Source organism: Rhinoraja longicauda, chromosome 9, assembly GCF_053455715.1.
Source record: "Rhinoraja longicauda isolate Sanriku21f chromosome 9, sRhiLon1.1, whole genome shotgun sequence".
In the NCBI taxonomy this organism is placed as follows: domain Eukaryota; kingdom Metazoa; phylum Chordata; class Chondrichthyes; order Rajiformes; family Arhynchobatidae; genus Rhinoraja; species Rhinoraja longicauda.
This window is the reverse complement of record NC_135961.1, coordinates 53,735,638-53,752,039: the sequence shown is the minus strand read 5'-3', so window position 1 is coordinate 53,752,039 and position 16,402 is coordinate 53,735,638. Positions and strand designations below refer to the sequence as shown.

Here is a 16,402-nt window from a genome sequence, read left to right as displayed (position 1 = left end):
AGGCAGCGATTCCTGTAGATTCCTTCAATGGTAGGAAGGTCAGTGCCCGTGCTGGACTGGGCAGTGTTCACCATTTCTTGCAATTTTCTTTGTTCCCGGGCGTTCGGGTTGTCGAACCAGGCCATGATGCATCCAGTCAATGTGCTCTCTACTGTACACCTGTAGAAGTTCAAGAGAGTATTCGTTGGCATACCGAATCTCCTGGACCTTCTAAGGTAGTGGAGGTGTTGATGGGCTTTCGTAACTTTGCATCAATGTGCTTGGTATTCCTCTGCACCTGCTATCCTTATCCTCGTTGTCTGAGGTGAGGTGCGGTGGGAATTGGCTGGATGAGTAACTGCACTACATTTTGTACAAGGTACACATTGCAGCCACTGTGTACTGGTGGTGGAAGAAAAGAATGTTTAGTGCGGTGGATGGGGTGCCAGTCCAGAGGGCGGCTTTGCCTTGGAGTGAATGGCATCCAGGGCAAAAGAGAATATTTCTCCACACGGATTTTCCATTGCATTTTCTTCAATCTCAATGTATAGTCAGCCTGAATGGTCTTGTTATACTGTTTAGATAGCGCTGTAATGTTGGAATGCATCCAATTTGTGTATGGCAAACTCGTACAAAATGCGATGAGATTGTAAATTAGTTCAGCTAGAATGGGTGTGGTGTAAATAATGATCTCCGGGTGCAGAGACATGTCAGAGATCTGAACAATTGTCTGTAAACACAAGTCTGAAGAAGGGTCTCGACCCGAAACATCACCTCTTCATTTTATCCAGAGATGCCGCCTGACCCGCTGAGTTACTCCAGCATTTTGTGTCTGTCTTTGATCACCTGCAGGTTCTGAATGATCTGGACATTCACCTGAAGCAGTCGGAGTATTTCCGCTTCCTCTGGTTTCCTCACACGGAGAAGACCACGGTATTCTACGGCAACCACACGGACAAGGTGCTGTGCTCCCTACCTTTGCTCTCTGAGTTTGTATGTCACTGGTCATTGTGTCACAGTTAGATAGCGCTCTAGAGGCTAGTAGAATCAAGGGATACGGGGAGAAGGCAGGCACAGGTTATTGATTGTGGACGATCAGCCATGATCACAATAGACAATAGACAATAGACAATAGGTGCAGGAGGAGGCCATTCGGCCCTTCGAGCCAGCACCGCCATTCAATGTGATCATGGCTGATCATTCTCAATCAGTACCCCGTTCCTGCCTTCTCCCCATACCCCCTGACTCTGCTATCCTTAAGAGCTCTATCTAGCTCTCTCTTGAATGCATTCAGAGAATTGGCCTCCACTGCCTTCTGAGGCAGAGAATTCCACAGATTCACCACTCTCTGACTGAAAAAGTTTTTCCTCATCTCAGTTCTAAATGGCCTACCCCTTATTCTTAAACTGTGGCCCCTTGTTCTGGACTCCCCCAACATTGGGAACATGTTTCCTGCCTCTAACGTGTCCAACCCCTTAATATTCTTATACAATGAATGGCGGAGTTGGCTCGAAGGGCCGAATGGCCTCCTCCTGCACCTATTTTCTATGTTGCTATGGTCACTACAATCAATGTACAGAGGGCCACACTGAAGAGGGCACAACACTGGAGTTCCTCTTGGGGAACGAGGTAGGGCAAGTGACTGAAGGGACTGTGGGGGAGCACTTTGGGTCCACTGACCAGAATACTATTAGTTTTTAAATACTTATGGACAAAGATAGGACTGCTCCACACATTAAGATCCTACAGTTTACAGCTCAGATTATTGTCACGTGTACTGAGGTACAGTGAAAAGCTTTTTGTTGCGTCAGCGGAATGACAATTCATAATTACAATCGAACCATTTACATTAAGGCAAGGCTAATTCTGGTGGCATTCAGCAGGACCTTGCAGTGTGAGACTATTTGCACGTAAGGGAACATGTGGCAATTGGAAGGCTTTGAAAGATATGATGATAGGAAGAGCTCAGGGTTAGCATGTTCTTATTAGGGAGAAGGCGCTAATAGTTCAGAGACAGCATGTTCCTGTTGGGGTGAAGGGAACACTGGTTAATGAGATATGTTGAGGTTCTGGGTCAGCGCAAATAACCCAGAACCATACAATGGTTTTATGAATTGTGATGTCTTGGATCATTTACGAATTAGCAAAGTGGAGCGGTTGGCTATCTTAAAGCCAAGCAAGGTGGATATATCCCACGGCCTGGCCAAATGCATTCTTGCAACTTGTGGGAGGCTTGGGGAAAAAATTGCAAGGCCCTTGCAAAGACATTTGCTTCATCTTCAGCCATTGGCGAAGTTCCAGAAGACCAGAGGGTGGCTAATTTTGTATTTTTATTTAAGAAAGACAGCAAGGAGAAGTTGACGAACTATAAGCCAATGAGCCCGACATCAGTGGTAGGTCAGATCCTGGGGGGATTCTTCAGGGACAGGATCTACATGCTTTTGGTGAGACAAGGACTTTTTTGGGATAATCAAACATAGAACGTAGGTGCAGGGGTAGGCCATTCGGCCCTTCGAGCCAGCACCACCATTCAATATGATCATGGCTCATCATCCAGATTTAGTACCCTGTTCCTGCTTTTTCCCCGTATCCCATGATTCCATTAGCCCTAAGAGCTATATCTAACTCTTTCTTGAATACATCCAGTGAATTGGCCTCCATTGCCTTCTGTGGCAGAAAATTCCACAGATTTATAACTCTCTGGGTGAAAAAGTTTTTCCTCATCTCAGTCCTAAATGGCCTACCATCTTATTCTTAAACTGTAACCCGTTTTTGGGCTCCCCCAACATCAGGAACATTTTTGCTGCATCTAGCCTGCCCAATCCCTTAAAATGTTTATATGTTTCTGTAAGATACCCTCTCATCGTTCTAAATTCCAGTGAATATAAGCCCAGTCGATCCATTCTTTCATCATATGTCAGTCCCACCATGCTGGGAATTAACCTGGTGAACCTATGCTGCACCCCCTTCATAGGCAATCAGCATGGCCTTATGTGAAGAAATATTGTCTCACAAATCTATGAAAGTTGTTTGAAGAGCTCAACGAGAGGATTGATGAAGGCAGAGCAGTGGACATTGCCTATATGGATTTCAGCAAGACCCTTGATGAGGTAGGCTGGTCTGGGAGGTTAGATCGCATGGACCCAGGAAGAGATAGCTAACTGGACATAATTGATCTGATTGTAAACAGCAGAGTGTGATGGTGGAAGTTTGTTTTTTGGACTGGAGATCTGTGACGAATGGGTGAAAACGTACAAGACTGGAACACCAAGTTTGTTGAAGATACTAAAATAGATATTGTAGGCAATGAAGAAGGTTGTCAAAAGTTACAGCAATAGCTTGGTTAGCTTGGTAAGTAGGCTGAATGACAAATGGTGTTCAATTCAGTTCAGTATGATGTGTTGCCTTTTGGAAGTCAAACTAGGGCAGGACTTTCACAGTGAGCGATAGGGTCCTGGGACTGTTGTAGAATAGAGGGACCGAGGAGTACAAGTACATACTTCCCTGAAAGTGGCATCATAAGTTGACAAAGTGGTACAAAATAATATTTGGCATGCAGGCCTTCAGCACTCAAGTTATTGAATACAGGAGTTGGGACATTCTACCAGTTGTACAAAACATTGGTGAGGCCACATTTGGAGCATTGGGTTCAGTTTTGATTAATCTGTTTTTTAAAGACATCATTAAACAGGAAAGAGGCCAAAGAAGATTTACAGAAATATTGCCAGGACTCAAGAGACTGAGTTATAGGAGGAGGTTGGGCAGGCTTGGACTTTATTCCTCGGAGCACTAGTAGACCGAGAGTGACGTAACAGGAGTGTATAAAATCGCCAGGGACATAGACAAAGTGAACGTACGCAATATTTTTTCCAGGGAATGGGAATCAAAAACTAGAGCATATCGGTTTAGGTGAGAAGGGAAAGATTTAGTAGGAAGCTGAGGGGGAACTTTTTCACACCGAATGATCGGTATATTGAGGTATCTGCTAGTGGAAATGGTTAAGGAGATACAATGACAACTTTAAAAAGACACTTGGACAGGTATATGGATGGGAAGGGTTTGGAGGGACATGAGTCAAACATGGGCAAATGGGACAAGCTTAGATGGGCACATGGTTAGCATGGACAGGTTGGGCCAAATGGTCTATTTCCATGCTGTATGGCTCTGTGACTATGACAGTAATACGACCTCACTCCCTAATGACCTGAAACGCACTGGTGCTGAAACATCTCAGCTGCTGCTCTTGTGAATCATTATCTTTTTCAAGATCAATCACAATTCTCCAGAATCAAATTGGAAACAGCCCACCTGATGAGATCTCTCGCTTCCATCCTCGCTCCATTACACAAACACTGTGGTTGCAACATCATCAATGTTTATTATTCAGCAAAATGACCAAGTTCCTGTTGTCGACTTACAAATATGTTTTTAGTGAAGGGATGGGGAGGGATGTTTGAGGGGAGAGAGAGAGATTGTCGACTTACAAATATGTTTTTAGTGAAGGGATGGGGAGGGATGTTTGAGGAGAGAGAGAGAGAGAGAGAGAGAGAGAGAGAGAGAGAGAGAGAGAGAGAGAGAGAGAGAGAGAGAGAGAGAGAGAGAGAGAGAGAGAGAGAGAGAGAGAGAGAGAGAGAGAGAGAGAGATACACGTAGTGGAAAAGAGATACGTAGTGGAAAAGAGACACGTAGTGGAAAAGAGACAGAGAACAGTGAGAGAGAGAAAGGGAGATAGAGGGGGAGAGGGAGAAAAAAGATGGACACAATGGGAGACAGAGAGAGAGGAACAGCAAAATTAAAGAAGAGAGAGGGAGAGAGAGGGAGACTCGGAGACGGCTAGAAATAGTGAGGCATAAAGAGACAGGGAAACAGAGAGAGGGAGAGTGAGAGAGAGAATGTGAAGTAACAGGATAAAGTAGGAGAAAGAGAGAGACAAGGAGAAAAAAGAGAGACTCACAACTATACATTTGGTTCATTGCCATTCTATTCTGACTGGGCAAGGCTCAGAGTGCTGGTCTTACCAGGATGTGACATCACCAGGATTCCTGAAGGCACTGTCCCAGCAAAAATCCACCACCTACAAACCTCTCAACATTCTTCCTACAATGACCCTCCATTCTCTCTACCCCAGACCTAACCCAGCTTCAATCCACCCTCCCAATGAACAAGCATGAGTTTGGGAGTGAATGAATGGGGCTTTTCTACTGAACAGGAGCTTGTGCCCTCTGACACGACTTGCTCAGGACTAGAGGCATAATGTTGGTAGTGGGAGGCAGGGGACGGAACATCAAAGGGATTCACATGGATGTTACCAGGACAGGAGGGCTTTAGTTATAAGGAGTGGCTGGATAGGCTGGGCCTGATTTCCCTGCAGTGTAGGAGGCTTTTCACTGTGCCTCGGTACATGTGACAATAAACTAAACTGAACTGACTGAACTGCGACTGAGGGGTGACCGAGTCACGGTTTAGTAAGATTATGAGGGGCATAGATAAGGTGGATGATCACAGTCACTTCTCAGGGTAGAGGATTCTATAACTAGAGGGCATAGATTTAAGATGAGAGGGGAGAGAATTAAAGAAGATCTGAGTGGCAACATTTTCACACGGAGGGTGATGGGTACGTGGAACCAGCTGCCAGAGGCAGTGGCATAGGTGGGTACAATTACAACATTAACAATACAGAAAGTAGAACAGGAATAGGCCCTTTGGCCCACCATACCTGCGCCGAACATGATGCCGCTAAATTAATTTCCTCTACATGCACGTGATCCATATCCCTCCACTCCCTGCATATCTATGTGCCCATCTAAAAGCCTCTTTTATGCCCCAATCTTATCTGCTTCCACCAACACCTCTGGCAGTGTGCTTCAGGAAACAACTCTGTGTAAAAAAAAAAGGTCTCCACACATCTCCTTTAAATTTTCCTCCTTTCATAATATACCTACGCCATTTCCACCCCGGGAAAAAGATTCTGACAGTGCACGCTATCATTGCCTCGAATAGTTTTATACACTTCTAACAGGTCTCCTCTTAACTTCTGTTGATCCAGAGAAAATAATCTGAGTTTACCCAAAAGTCATCTAGACAGGTACATGGATGGGGAAGGTTTATAGGGATAGGGGTTGAACATGAGCAAATGGGACGAGCTTGGACAAACAATCTTCATCGACATGGATGAGTTGGGCCGAAGGGTCTGTTGCCGTGCTGTATGATTATCAATAATAGCTTCAAGATGGGGAAGGGGTCCACAAGAATTCAATGCTGTGCACATTAGTGCAAGAGCCCCGGGCATTCTGTGCACGAGGGATAACAGGGAAGGCCCCTGACTTACCTTCCTGAGGTGTGGGTCTACTGCCCCATCTCCACCTCTCACACCCCCTATCTCTCTCCCTCTCTTTCCTCTCTCACTCCCCCTTTATCTCTCGCTCTCTCTCTCTCTCACACATCTCCCTCTCTTTCCCTCTCTCTCCACCTATCATTCCCACCCCACCCCTCTCCCTCCCTCACTCCCTCCCTCTCTCTCTCATTCTCTCTCTCTCTCTCTCTCTCTCTCTCTTTCTCTCACTCACCCTCTCTCCCTCACTACCACCCCCCCTCCCTCTCTCCCCCTCTCTCTCTCTCTCCCCCTCTCTCTATCTCTCTCACTCTCTCTCCCTGTCTCTCCATCACTACCCCTCCCTCTCTCTTGCCCTCTCACTCCACCTCTCTCACTCTCCCTCATTCCTCTCTCTCTCTCTCTCTCTCTCTCTCTCCTTCTCTCTCTCCCTCTTTCCCCCCTATATCTCTCTCGCACTCCCTCCACCCCTTCCTTCTCGCACTCTCTCTTTCTCTCTCTCACATCCACGCTGTGATTTGTCTCATAGCCGATCAAGACCACCTCCAACTGGCTGTGGGACTACGCCATTGGCTACTATCTGCTGGAGCTGCTTCTGTGGATCAGGTGAGTGGGAGAATCGCCCAGGCCACCATCCCAGGCCACCAGTTTAAGGGACTCCTGTCCCTTAAATCGCCAAACTCTCTGGGTAACGCCTCAGGTTTCCGATCCCAACCCGTGAGCCCCAAGCCCATTGGCGTGCAAGTTGAAGATCACACACCAAGATATAGCCATTGCAACACACCCCCTGACAACACTCCCTCTATCTATCCCCTCTCTCCCACCAATTCCCAAAGGCTAATGCCCCAGGAACAGGAGTTCAAATCCCACCACAGAGACCCAGGGATCTGGAATTCATTGAACAATTTGGGAAGGAAAATAGTTTCATCGAAACTCCATTTGTGTCTTTCAGGGAAGGAAATCTATCACCTTCCTCAGTCTAGCCTGTGTGTGAATTCTGATCACAAACATGTTCTGTTCGGTTTTAGTTTTAAAGATGCAGCGTAGTAACAGCACCTTTGGCCCACCAAGTCCATGGCGACTATCGATCACCCTACAATAATTCTATGTTATCCCAGGTTCGCATCCTGCACACAAGGGGCAATTTAACGAAGCCGATTAACCCACAAACTTGCGCATCTTTGGAATGCGGGAGGAAAACAGGGAACCCGGAGAAGCCCCAGGTGGTCACGGGGAAAACGTACAAACTCCTCACAGACAGCACCCGTAGTCAGGATCAAACTCGGGTCTCTGGTGCAGCGAGGCAGCAACTCTACTGCTGCGCCCCTGTGCCGACCTACATGGCTGGTGTTAAACTGCCCTCTGAAACAGTGGCAGTTCAAGGAACAGTTAGTGCCAACCTTGGTAACGGCCCATCAATGAAAATGACGGTTGCCCGTGTCCTTACACAAAACCTCCTCAAATCTGTCCCCAGCACCCACCAACATCTCTGGATTCAACAACATCTTACCTTTAAATTCCTCGTCCTCGTCTTCAAAATCCTCCCTAGTTTAGTTTAGTTTTTTCATTTCAGAGTTACAGCGTGGAAACCCAGAGTCAACCTTCAACCCAGAGTCCGCACCAACCAGCGATCCCCGCACACGAACACTGTCCAACAAACACTAGGGCCGATTTTCAATTATACCAAGTCAATTAGCCTACAAACCTATACGTCTCACGGTGGTACTGTGAGGCAGTAACTCTACCGCTGCGCCACCGTGCTGCCCTTTCGCCTCCTGCTCTGTAACCTTCCCCAACCCTGGAAAGCCCTGCGTTCCTCCAGTTCCATCCTCCCGATTTTTCCTGGTGTTAACCTCTCCGCCAACCGTTCCGCAACCTCAGCAGCCCGGACGTAATGCTCCAGAAGTGCCAGCTTCAAACCCGACTCCTCAGTCCACATTTAAGATGACCACAAACATCTCAAGTTTTAATCAATGGGCGGCATGGTGGCGCCGCAGTCGAGTTGCTGCCTGACAGCGCCAGAGACCCGGGTTCGATCCTGACTACGGGTCTGTCTGTACCGAGTTTTTGTACGTTCTCTTCATGACCTGCGTGGGTTTCCTCTGAGATCTTAGGTTTCCTCCCACCCTCCAAATACGTACTGTAGGTTAATTGGCTTGGTTATAAATGTACAATTGTAGGGTAGTGTTAATGTGTGGGGATCGTTGGTCGGTGCGGACTCGGTGGGCCGAAGGGCCTGTTTCCGCGCTGTATCTCTAAACTAAACTAAATTCAATGTGTTCTCCAAAATCTCCGCACATGAACCAACCTCAAGCATTTTCCAGATAACTGTCTCGTGGGTAGTGTGGACACTGGGTGGTGTGGTACAAAGGCAGGTTTCAATTCCAGTTTATTGTCATACGTGTGGGAACAAACTGAGTTACACTAAAGATAGTCACACAATGCTGGAGTATTTAGAAGGATGGGAGGAGATCTTATCGAAACGTATAAGATTATTAAGGGTTGGACACGTTAGAGGCAGGAAACATGTTCCCAATGTTGGGGGAGTCCAGAACAAGGGCCACAGTTTAAGAATAAGGGGTAGGCCATTTAGAACTGAGATGAGGAAAAACTTTTTCAGTCAGAGAGTTGTGAATCTGTGGAATTCTCTGCCTCAGAAGGCAGTGGAGGCCAATTCTCTGAATGCATTCAAGAGAGAGCTGGATAGAGCTCTTAAGGATAGCGGAGTCAGGGGGTATGGGGAGAAGGCAGGAACGGGGTACTGATTGAGAATGATCAGCCATGATCACATTGAATGGCGGTGCTGGCTCGAAGGGCCGAATGGCCTACTCCTGCACCTATTGTCTATTGTGTATTGTCTATTGAGTAACAGCAGGTCAGTTGGAATCTCTGGAGAAAAGGAATAGGTGATGTTTCGGGTCGATACCCTTCGTCCCTTGACCCGAATCGTCACCTATTCCTTTTATCCAGAGATGCTGCCTAACCTGCTGTTACTCCAGCATTTTGTGTCTATCTTCTTTATTGTCAAATGCACAACTAGGTGAGGTACAACTACAATGAAAATCTCGCTTGCAGCATCAGAGGCATATACACTCATAGCAAATAAATTCATAAATTATACATCCATTATATACAAATTAGACATACAATTCTGCAAGGCAGTAAAAAGAAAAGACTACGAAAGAAAAACAAGACATTAGTGCAAAACACAATCAGAATAAATGAGTCCATATTATTGCAAGAAGTGGTACTTAGTGTTCTGTTACTGAAGATTAGGGTTGTGCGGGTCGGTAGGAGAACCTAGAAACAAGGAAATACAGATGCTGGTTAATACACAAAAGGACACAAAGTGTTGGAGTAACTCAGTAAGTCAGGCTTCATCTCTGGAGTACATGGATATGTGAACATGAGGTCTGAGGAAGGGTCTCAACCCGAAATTTGACTTATCCATGTTCTCCAGAGATGCTGACTGGCCTGCTGAGTTACTCCAGCACGTTGTAGGAAAGTAGCTGTTCCTGAATCTGTTGGCGAGGGACTTCGGGTTTCTGTACCTCCTGCCCCATTTTAGCAGCATAGTCTGAGATGGTGGGGATTGTTGATGACGGATGCCACTTTCTTGAGGCAGAACCTCATGTAGACGCGTTCAATGGTAGGGAAGAGCTGTGTCTGATGTTTTTAATGTTTATCAGGGTTAAACCTAGGTCAGAGTTATGAGGGCAGGTTTAGAGCTCATCGAGTTGCCTCGGAGGAGCTGAGGGTTGGGAAGGTAGGCAGGGGAGGAGTCGCTAAAACAAGAGGCACCTCTCATCCATTACCAAGCAAATCTGCTGATTTGATATTGGCTGAGCACTGCCCTCTGCTGGAGTATCATAGTATGAGACCATGCACACAACCTACATCCTTCTTAGTGTAGATTAGTGAACTTTAGAGATACATCACGGGAAAAGTCCGCCCTGACCAGCGACCCACCATACACTAGCTGTTTATCTCTAAACTAAACTAGACAGTATGTTTGTGCTGTTAGATGCTGTTTCTCTTTGACGTCCATGATCCGAGATATTTGAGGTGTTCAGTGTCTGCCTGAAGCTTCCCTCAGCTTTGTCAGGAATTCCCACGACAGGATGGGGCTGTTAACTTTTTTGAACAGTTCTGTGCGAGTGTTGTTAAAGCATTTTTTCCCTGCTGATGGTAATCCCTAGCCACAGTGGAGTTGAGAGTGTTTGCACTGGGCGTGCGAACAAGGTGGCGTGCCAACTGAATGTGATCACATTCTAGATGCTAAGGTGATGGTCTGGAAGGTAACGCTAACATTTATCTGTTGCCTCTTGAGCTTTGACCCTCGCACCTTGACCCTTGACCCCGGCTCAATTAAGTCTAACCCTGACCACTGGCTTTTGTTTTGTGCAGCACCCTCTTCCCCCGCCTGGTGCCCTGGGTCACTCGCTTTTTCTACTGGCTTGTTTATTCGGCAAAGGTCACGCAGGTGAAACGGAGCGACAAAGCTTTCAACTTTGAGTGCCTCTTCAAGCAACACGTGTCAGACTGGGCCATCCCCATGTAAGCAGCCTCTCCCCTCTGTGCGACCGGTGGGGAGGGCGGGGAGAGGGGTGTTGGAACATCTAAGCCTCGTCCAGACCCATTGTTCCTCCATCCTCTCAACCTCTCTCCATTAAGCCACTTCTTTTCACCCTTCCTTTCCACTCTGACTTCTTACCCCTCACGTAACGCATCTCTCAGACCATGCAACTCTCCCTCATGAATCTCTCATTCCCCTTACCATCTCTCTTCCCTCAGTCTCCCCGTCTCATCCAGTCTGCTCTCTGCCTCCGGTGGTATTTGTATTTGGAGGGTTTCCACCCACAGTTTGGGCCCCACATGGTTACTGCCTGAAGCCTGATGAGAAGATAAGAGGAGCATGAGTTGGCTACACCACCCCTAAGGCAGTTCTGCCATTCAACAGCTGAACCTCGACGCTGTCTATTTTCCTACAAAGCGTGGTGGGTGCCTGGAACATGCCATGGTGGAAGCAGATATGATAGTGGTGTTTAAGATGCTTTTAGATAGACACATGGATATGCATCAAATGGAAGGATATGGATCATGTGCAGATAGAGGAGATTAGCTGGCATCATATTCAGCATTGTGGGCTGTAGGGCATGTTCCTGTGCTGTACTGTTCCATGTGCTGTAACCATGTGTCTACTCAACCATTGAACATCCATATGGCATTGTGTAGGAGAACTTCAGGGATCCAGTTAAACACCCACTCCCTCAGATGATTCTTGTTCTACACTCGGAACTATGTGAAGTGTTGGAATATCTCAGTGGGTCAGGCAGCATCTATGGAGAACATGGATAGGTGATGTTTTGGGTCAGGACCCTTCTTCAGATTGATTGGATCTCCTGCTCCACGCTCTCCAGTCTCAGGGAACAGCCTCTCACATCTACCCTACTGATGCCTCAAGGAGATCCCCTCTCATTCTTCTGAACATTGAGAACAGGCCAATCTCACTACCCTTTTAACGTCTTCTTCCCTTTTTTCACCCCAACCCTCCGCCCCAGTCAATGGCTTACCCTCATGAACCTACACTGCACTAACTGAAGGCCAGTCTGCTCTTAATAAGATGTGGTGGCTAACACTGTGCTTCCAATATGATCTTATCAAAGGCCCAAACTTAACTCCAAGTTTGGTCTCATCAAAGCCACCTTGATACATCGATCCATCCTCCCTCCTGCATACTGAGCCAAAATATCTTAAAATACTCTCAGAACAATGTTCCAGAATCTCTGAACACCAATGTTCTCACACTATTTAATTAACATTCTGACTTTGCTTTCTTCCTACACATTACAACTTCAATTCTGCCCCTAATACATTCCACCTGTCAACTATTTTTCCTTCACACTGCCTATGACCCAATGCAAGGTTGCTGTGATCTCCTCACCATTCATTGTCTCTTATTCTTATATCACCAGCAAACTATAATTATTTCCACTGACTCGTCATCCAGGTCATTAATACAGACTCTCATAGTTGCACTGACATGTATATCACTATCGAATGTAGACACAAAATGCTGGAGTAACTCAGCGGGTCAGGCAACATCTCAGGAGAGAAGGAATGGGTGACGTTTCGGGTCCAGAACCTTCTTCAGACTGAAGAAGGGTCTCGACCCGAAACGTCACCCATTCCTTCTCTGCCGAGATGCTGCCTGACGCACTGAGTTACTCCAACATTTTGTGTCTACCTTCAATTTGAACCAGCATCCACAGTTATTTTCCTACACGGTATATCACCGCAATGGGGATCTTATCGAAACGTATAAGATTATTAAGGGGTTGGACATGTTAGAGGCAGGAAACATGTTCCCAATGTTGGGGGAGTCCAGAACCAGGGGCCACAGTTTAAGAATAAGGGGTAGGCCATTTAGAACAGAGATGAGGAAAAACTTTTTTAGTCAGAGAGTTGTGAATCTGTGGAATTCTCTGCCTCAGAAGGCAGTGGAGGCCAATTCTCTGAATACATTCAAGAGAGAGCTAGATAGAGCTCTTAAGGATAGCGGAGTCAGGGGGTATGGGGAGAAAGCAGGAACGGGGTACTGATTGAGAATGATCAGCCATGATCACATTGAATGGCGGTGCTGGCTCGAAGGGCCGAATGGCCTACTCCTGCACCTATTGTCTATTGTCTATTATCACTATCTGTAGCTTACCGATTTGAAAATGGTGCATTTATTTCTACTTTCCTATCTTTTACTTCTGTTAACATTTTATCCATATCCCCATATAAACCCTTACACTGTGAGATTGTCATAGATACTCGCCAAATACATTTTGGAAAATACAAATATATTATATCTACTATATCTCCTGTATTGGCCCTCAAAGAACCCTCCTGAGCGTAGAATAGAGAAAGACATTCTGACCCGGCTACACGCCCATTGTCAGACACCCGTTTACACTGATAATTTTTTTAATTGTCCCCTCATTGCCATGAACACAGGGCCTGGTCTTTACATAGACTAATTAATCCACCATTTCTGTGTGTCTTTGGGATGTGGGAGGAAACCGCAATAACCAGGTGAAACCCACATTCACAGAGGGAACATACAAACTCCACACAGGCAGCACCAGAGCTCAGGATCAAACCTGGGATTACTGAAGGTGTGCACCAGTGCAATCCAGCTGTGCCACCCTTTGCTTTCACCGTGACAGATATAGAGTTTTGCTTAACCTCTCTCCCGCTCACAAGCTCCCTAATTACACACTATACCTTTACATCCCCCTGCATAAGACTGCCTACTGGTTCAATGTCATCTGGGCTTGATTTTAGGAAACTAGGACATGGTATTCCCAGGAATATTGCATTGGTGTCTTCTCAGATACCGAGCCTGGGTAAGATGATGAATGGGGGAGGTTTCTATTCAACACTGTGTTTGCTTGGTGCAGCAACAAGACAGGCGCCGCGCTGTCTCAGCTGAAGGAATGGCTGGACAGGAATGCCGATGTGCGGGTCCATTTCCCGATCGAGGTGCGGTTTGTTCGTGCTGATGAGATTCCGCTCAGCCCCTGCTACAAGCAAGACAGCTGCTTCATTAACATCATCATGTACAGGTAACGGGACAGGCAAGCCGAAAGGAATCAGCTTCACGGACAGCAGACCTGGTCTAGGACAGTACGTCCCACGACTGACCCTGTTCACCATGGTGCAGGAAGGAACTGCTGATGCTGGTTTACACTGAAGTTAGACACAAAATGATGGAGCACCTCAACGGGTCAGGCAGCATCTCTGGAGAAAAAGAAATAGGTGACATTTCAGGTCGAGACACCTTCTTCTGAAGAAAGGGTTCTTCTGAGACTGAAGGGTTTTGCCTTGAAAGGTCACCTATTCCTTTTCTCCAGAGATGCTGCCTGACCTGCTGAATTACTCCAACATTTTGTGCCTATCTTCCCTGTACACCACATGCATGGTGCATGTATCTGTCTGTGTAGGTGCCCCAGTATCACCTGATGTACACCCCTTTTATGTGTCCCTGTGTCAGATACTGTACACCTTGTGTGCATGCCCCAGTGTTGGACGCTGTGCGCTCAGTGTGTGTGTGTGTGTGTGTGTACGTGTGTTCCAGTATCAGCCCAGTAGATGGTGGCGCAGCAGTAGAGTTGCTGCCTTGCAGACGGGTGCTGTCTGTATGGAGTTTGTACGTTCTCCCTGTGACTGTTTGGGTTTTTCCTGGGTGCTCTGGTTTCCTCCCGCACTCCAAAGACGTACAGGTTTGTAGATTGATTTGGCTTCGGTAATTGTAAACTGTCCCTATTTGTAGGATAGTACGAGTGTATGGGAATTGTTGGTTGGCACTGCTTGGTGGCCGAAGGGCCTGTTTCCACACTGTATCTCTAAAACTAAAAATTAAAACTAAAAGCAGCCATTGTACGCACCTTATCTTTGTCCCTGTGTCAGACAGACACTGTACACTGCTTGTGTGTGTCCCAAATGCTGACCTCTGTACCCCTGTGTTTGGGGTTGGGTCAGCCTTTGTACATCCCATGTGTGTCAGGCACTGTCAACTCCTGCACACCTCATGAGTGTGTTATTGTGATTGATTTACAGTCTGTTAATGGTTCTAGAATGGAGCAGGGCCAACACATGTCAAAGTCGTCTGTTGTCCCAGAGTTTGGGGTAAATATGCTGCTCCCCTGCCTCTGAGTGTCTCCCCATTAATTGGTGTGTTCCCTGTATCTCCCCCAGACCCTATGGTAAGGAGGTGCCCCACAAGAGGTATTGGGAAAAGTACGAGGAGATCATGAGGAGGAATGGGGGAAGACCACACTGGGCCAAGGTGAGTGACAGTGCTTAAGCTTTCTCATGGAAAACACAACTGACTACTAGGAGAGAGGAACTTGGCGAGAGCCTTCATTACAAGATCTCGATCCTAAAAGAACACAGTGGGGCAGCGGTAGAGTTGCTGCCTTAGGGCGCCAGAGACCCGGGTTTGATCCTAACTACGGGTGCTGTCTGTATGGAGTTTGTACATTCTCCCCGTGACCGCGTGAGCTTTCTCCAGGTGCTCCGGTTTCCTCCCACACTCCGATGATGTACAGGTTTACCCGAGTTGGCTTCGGATAGGGCTAGTGTATGGAGATCACTGGTCGACCAGGACTCGATGGGCTGAAGGGCCAGTTTCCACTCTATCTCTAGACTAAACTTGTCAGTTCGCTCAACGTGAAAATACAGGCCATTTATTCAATTCTTCCTGCAGCCTTAACCTCTGGTGATGAAAACCCATCCATCTGAACATTTTAGAGATACAGCGTGTAAACAGGCTCTTCTGCCCATCAAGATTGTGCCAACCAAACCTAGAGTTCCACCCTACAGAAGACAATTAACCTACAAAACTGCGTGTCATTGAAAAGTTGAATGTGTACCTTTCTCAATGGATGGTGCCAGACATTCTGGGTTTGTGCAGAAATGGCTGCTTTTGATCTAATCCTTGCTCTGTCTTGATAATCCAGGCTAACAGCTGTGTCCACAAGGACTTTGAAAACATGTATCCTGCTTTCCAAAATTTCTGCTCCATCCGAGAGAAGCTGGACCCTTTGGGAATGTTCCTCAACAACTTCCTGGAAAAGGCCTTTTTCTAAGAATGTACAATTATCCTCTCTCCATCAATAAATAACGTTATTGGTGACTTTGTGGAGGGTTTTTTATTGATTTATTCTTTCAGATTTGGATATTGGGATTAGTATTGATAGGTGTTTGATGGTCAGCATGGACATGATGGACCAAAGGGCCTGTTTTCTGCGCTGTATGACTCCATGAATATGTTTGTTAAGACAACATCTATTTGCCCATTCCTATTTGTCCCCTAAATCCTTAATCTCCTGCAATTCTTCTGGTGTATTTATGGTGACAGTCTTGCTGAGCTGTATGCAAAACAAATGTGTTTCATTGTACCTGATAAAGAAACCATTGAACCATTGAAATCCTGGAGCTTGTTGTTCAACAACACTGTGGAAGCACCTTCACCAGAAGGACTGCAGCAGATCAAGACGTTGGCACACCCACCTTCTCAAGGGCATTTAGGACTGGTGATAA

General features: G+C 46.6%; 1 protein-coding gene across 1 annotated transcript in view; it reads left to right on the top strand.

The window, feature by feature from the left end:
- LOC144596755 (L-gulonolactone oxidase-like) overlaps positions 1 to 15,948 on the top strand; it is a 92,098-nt gene extending 76,150 nt beyond the window's left edge. Inside the window, exons 8-13 of the mRNA XM_078405510.1 lie at positions 832 to 939; positions 6,840 to 6,916; positions 10,718 to 10,867; positions 13,759 to 13,923; positions 15,056 to 15,146; positions 15,820 to 15,948. Coding sequence (XP_078261636.1) covers positions 832 to 939; positions 6,840 to 6,916; positions 10,718 to 10,867; positions 13,759 to 13,923; positions 15,056 to 15,146; positions 15,820 to 15,948 — 720 coding nt within the window. The remainder of the gene's footprint in view (positions 1 to 831; positions 940 to 6,839; positions 6,917 to 10,717; positions 10,868 to 13,758; positions 13,924 to 15,055; positions 15,147 to 15,819) is intronic.
- The last annotated feature ends 454 nt before the right edge of the window (positions 15,949 to 16,402 follow it).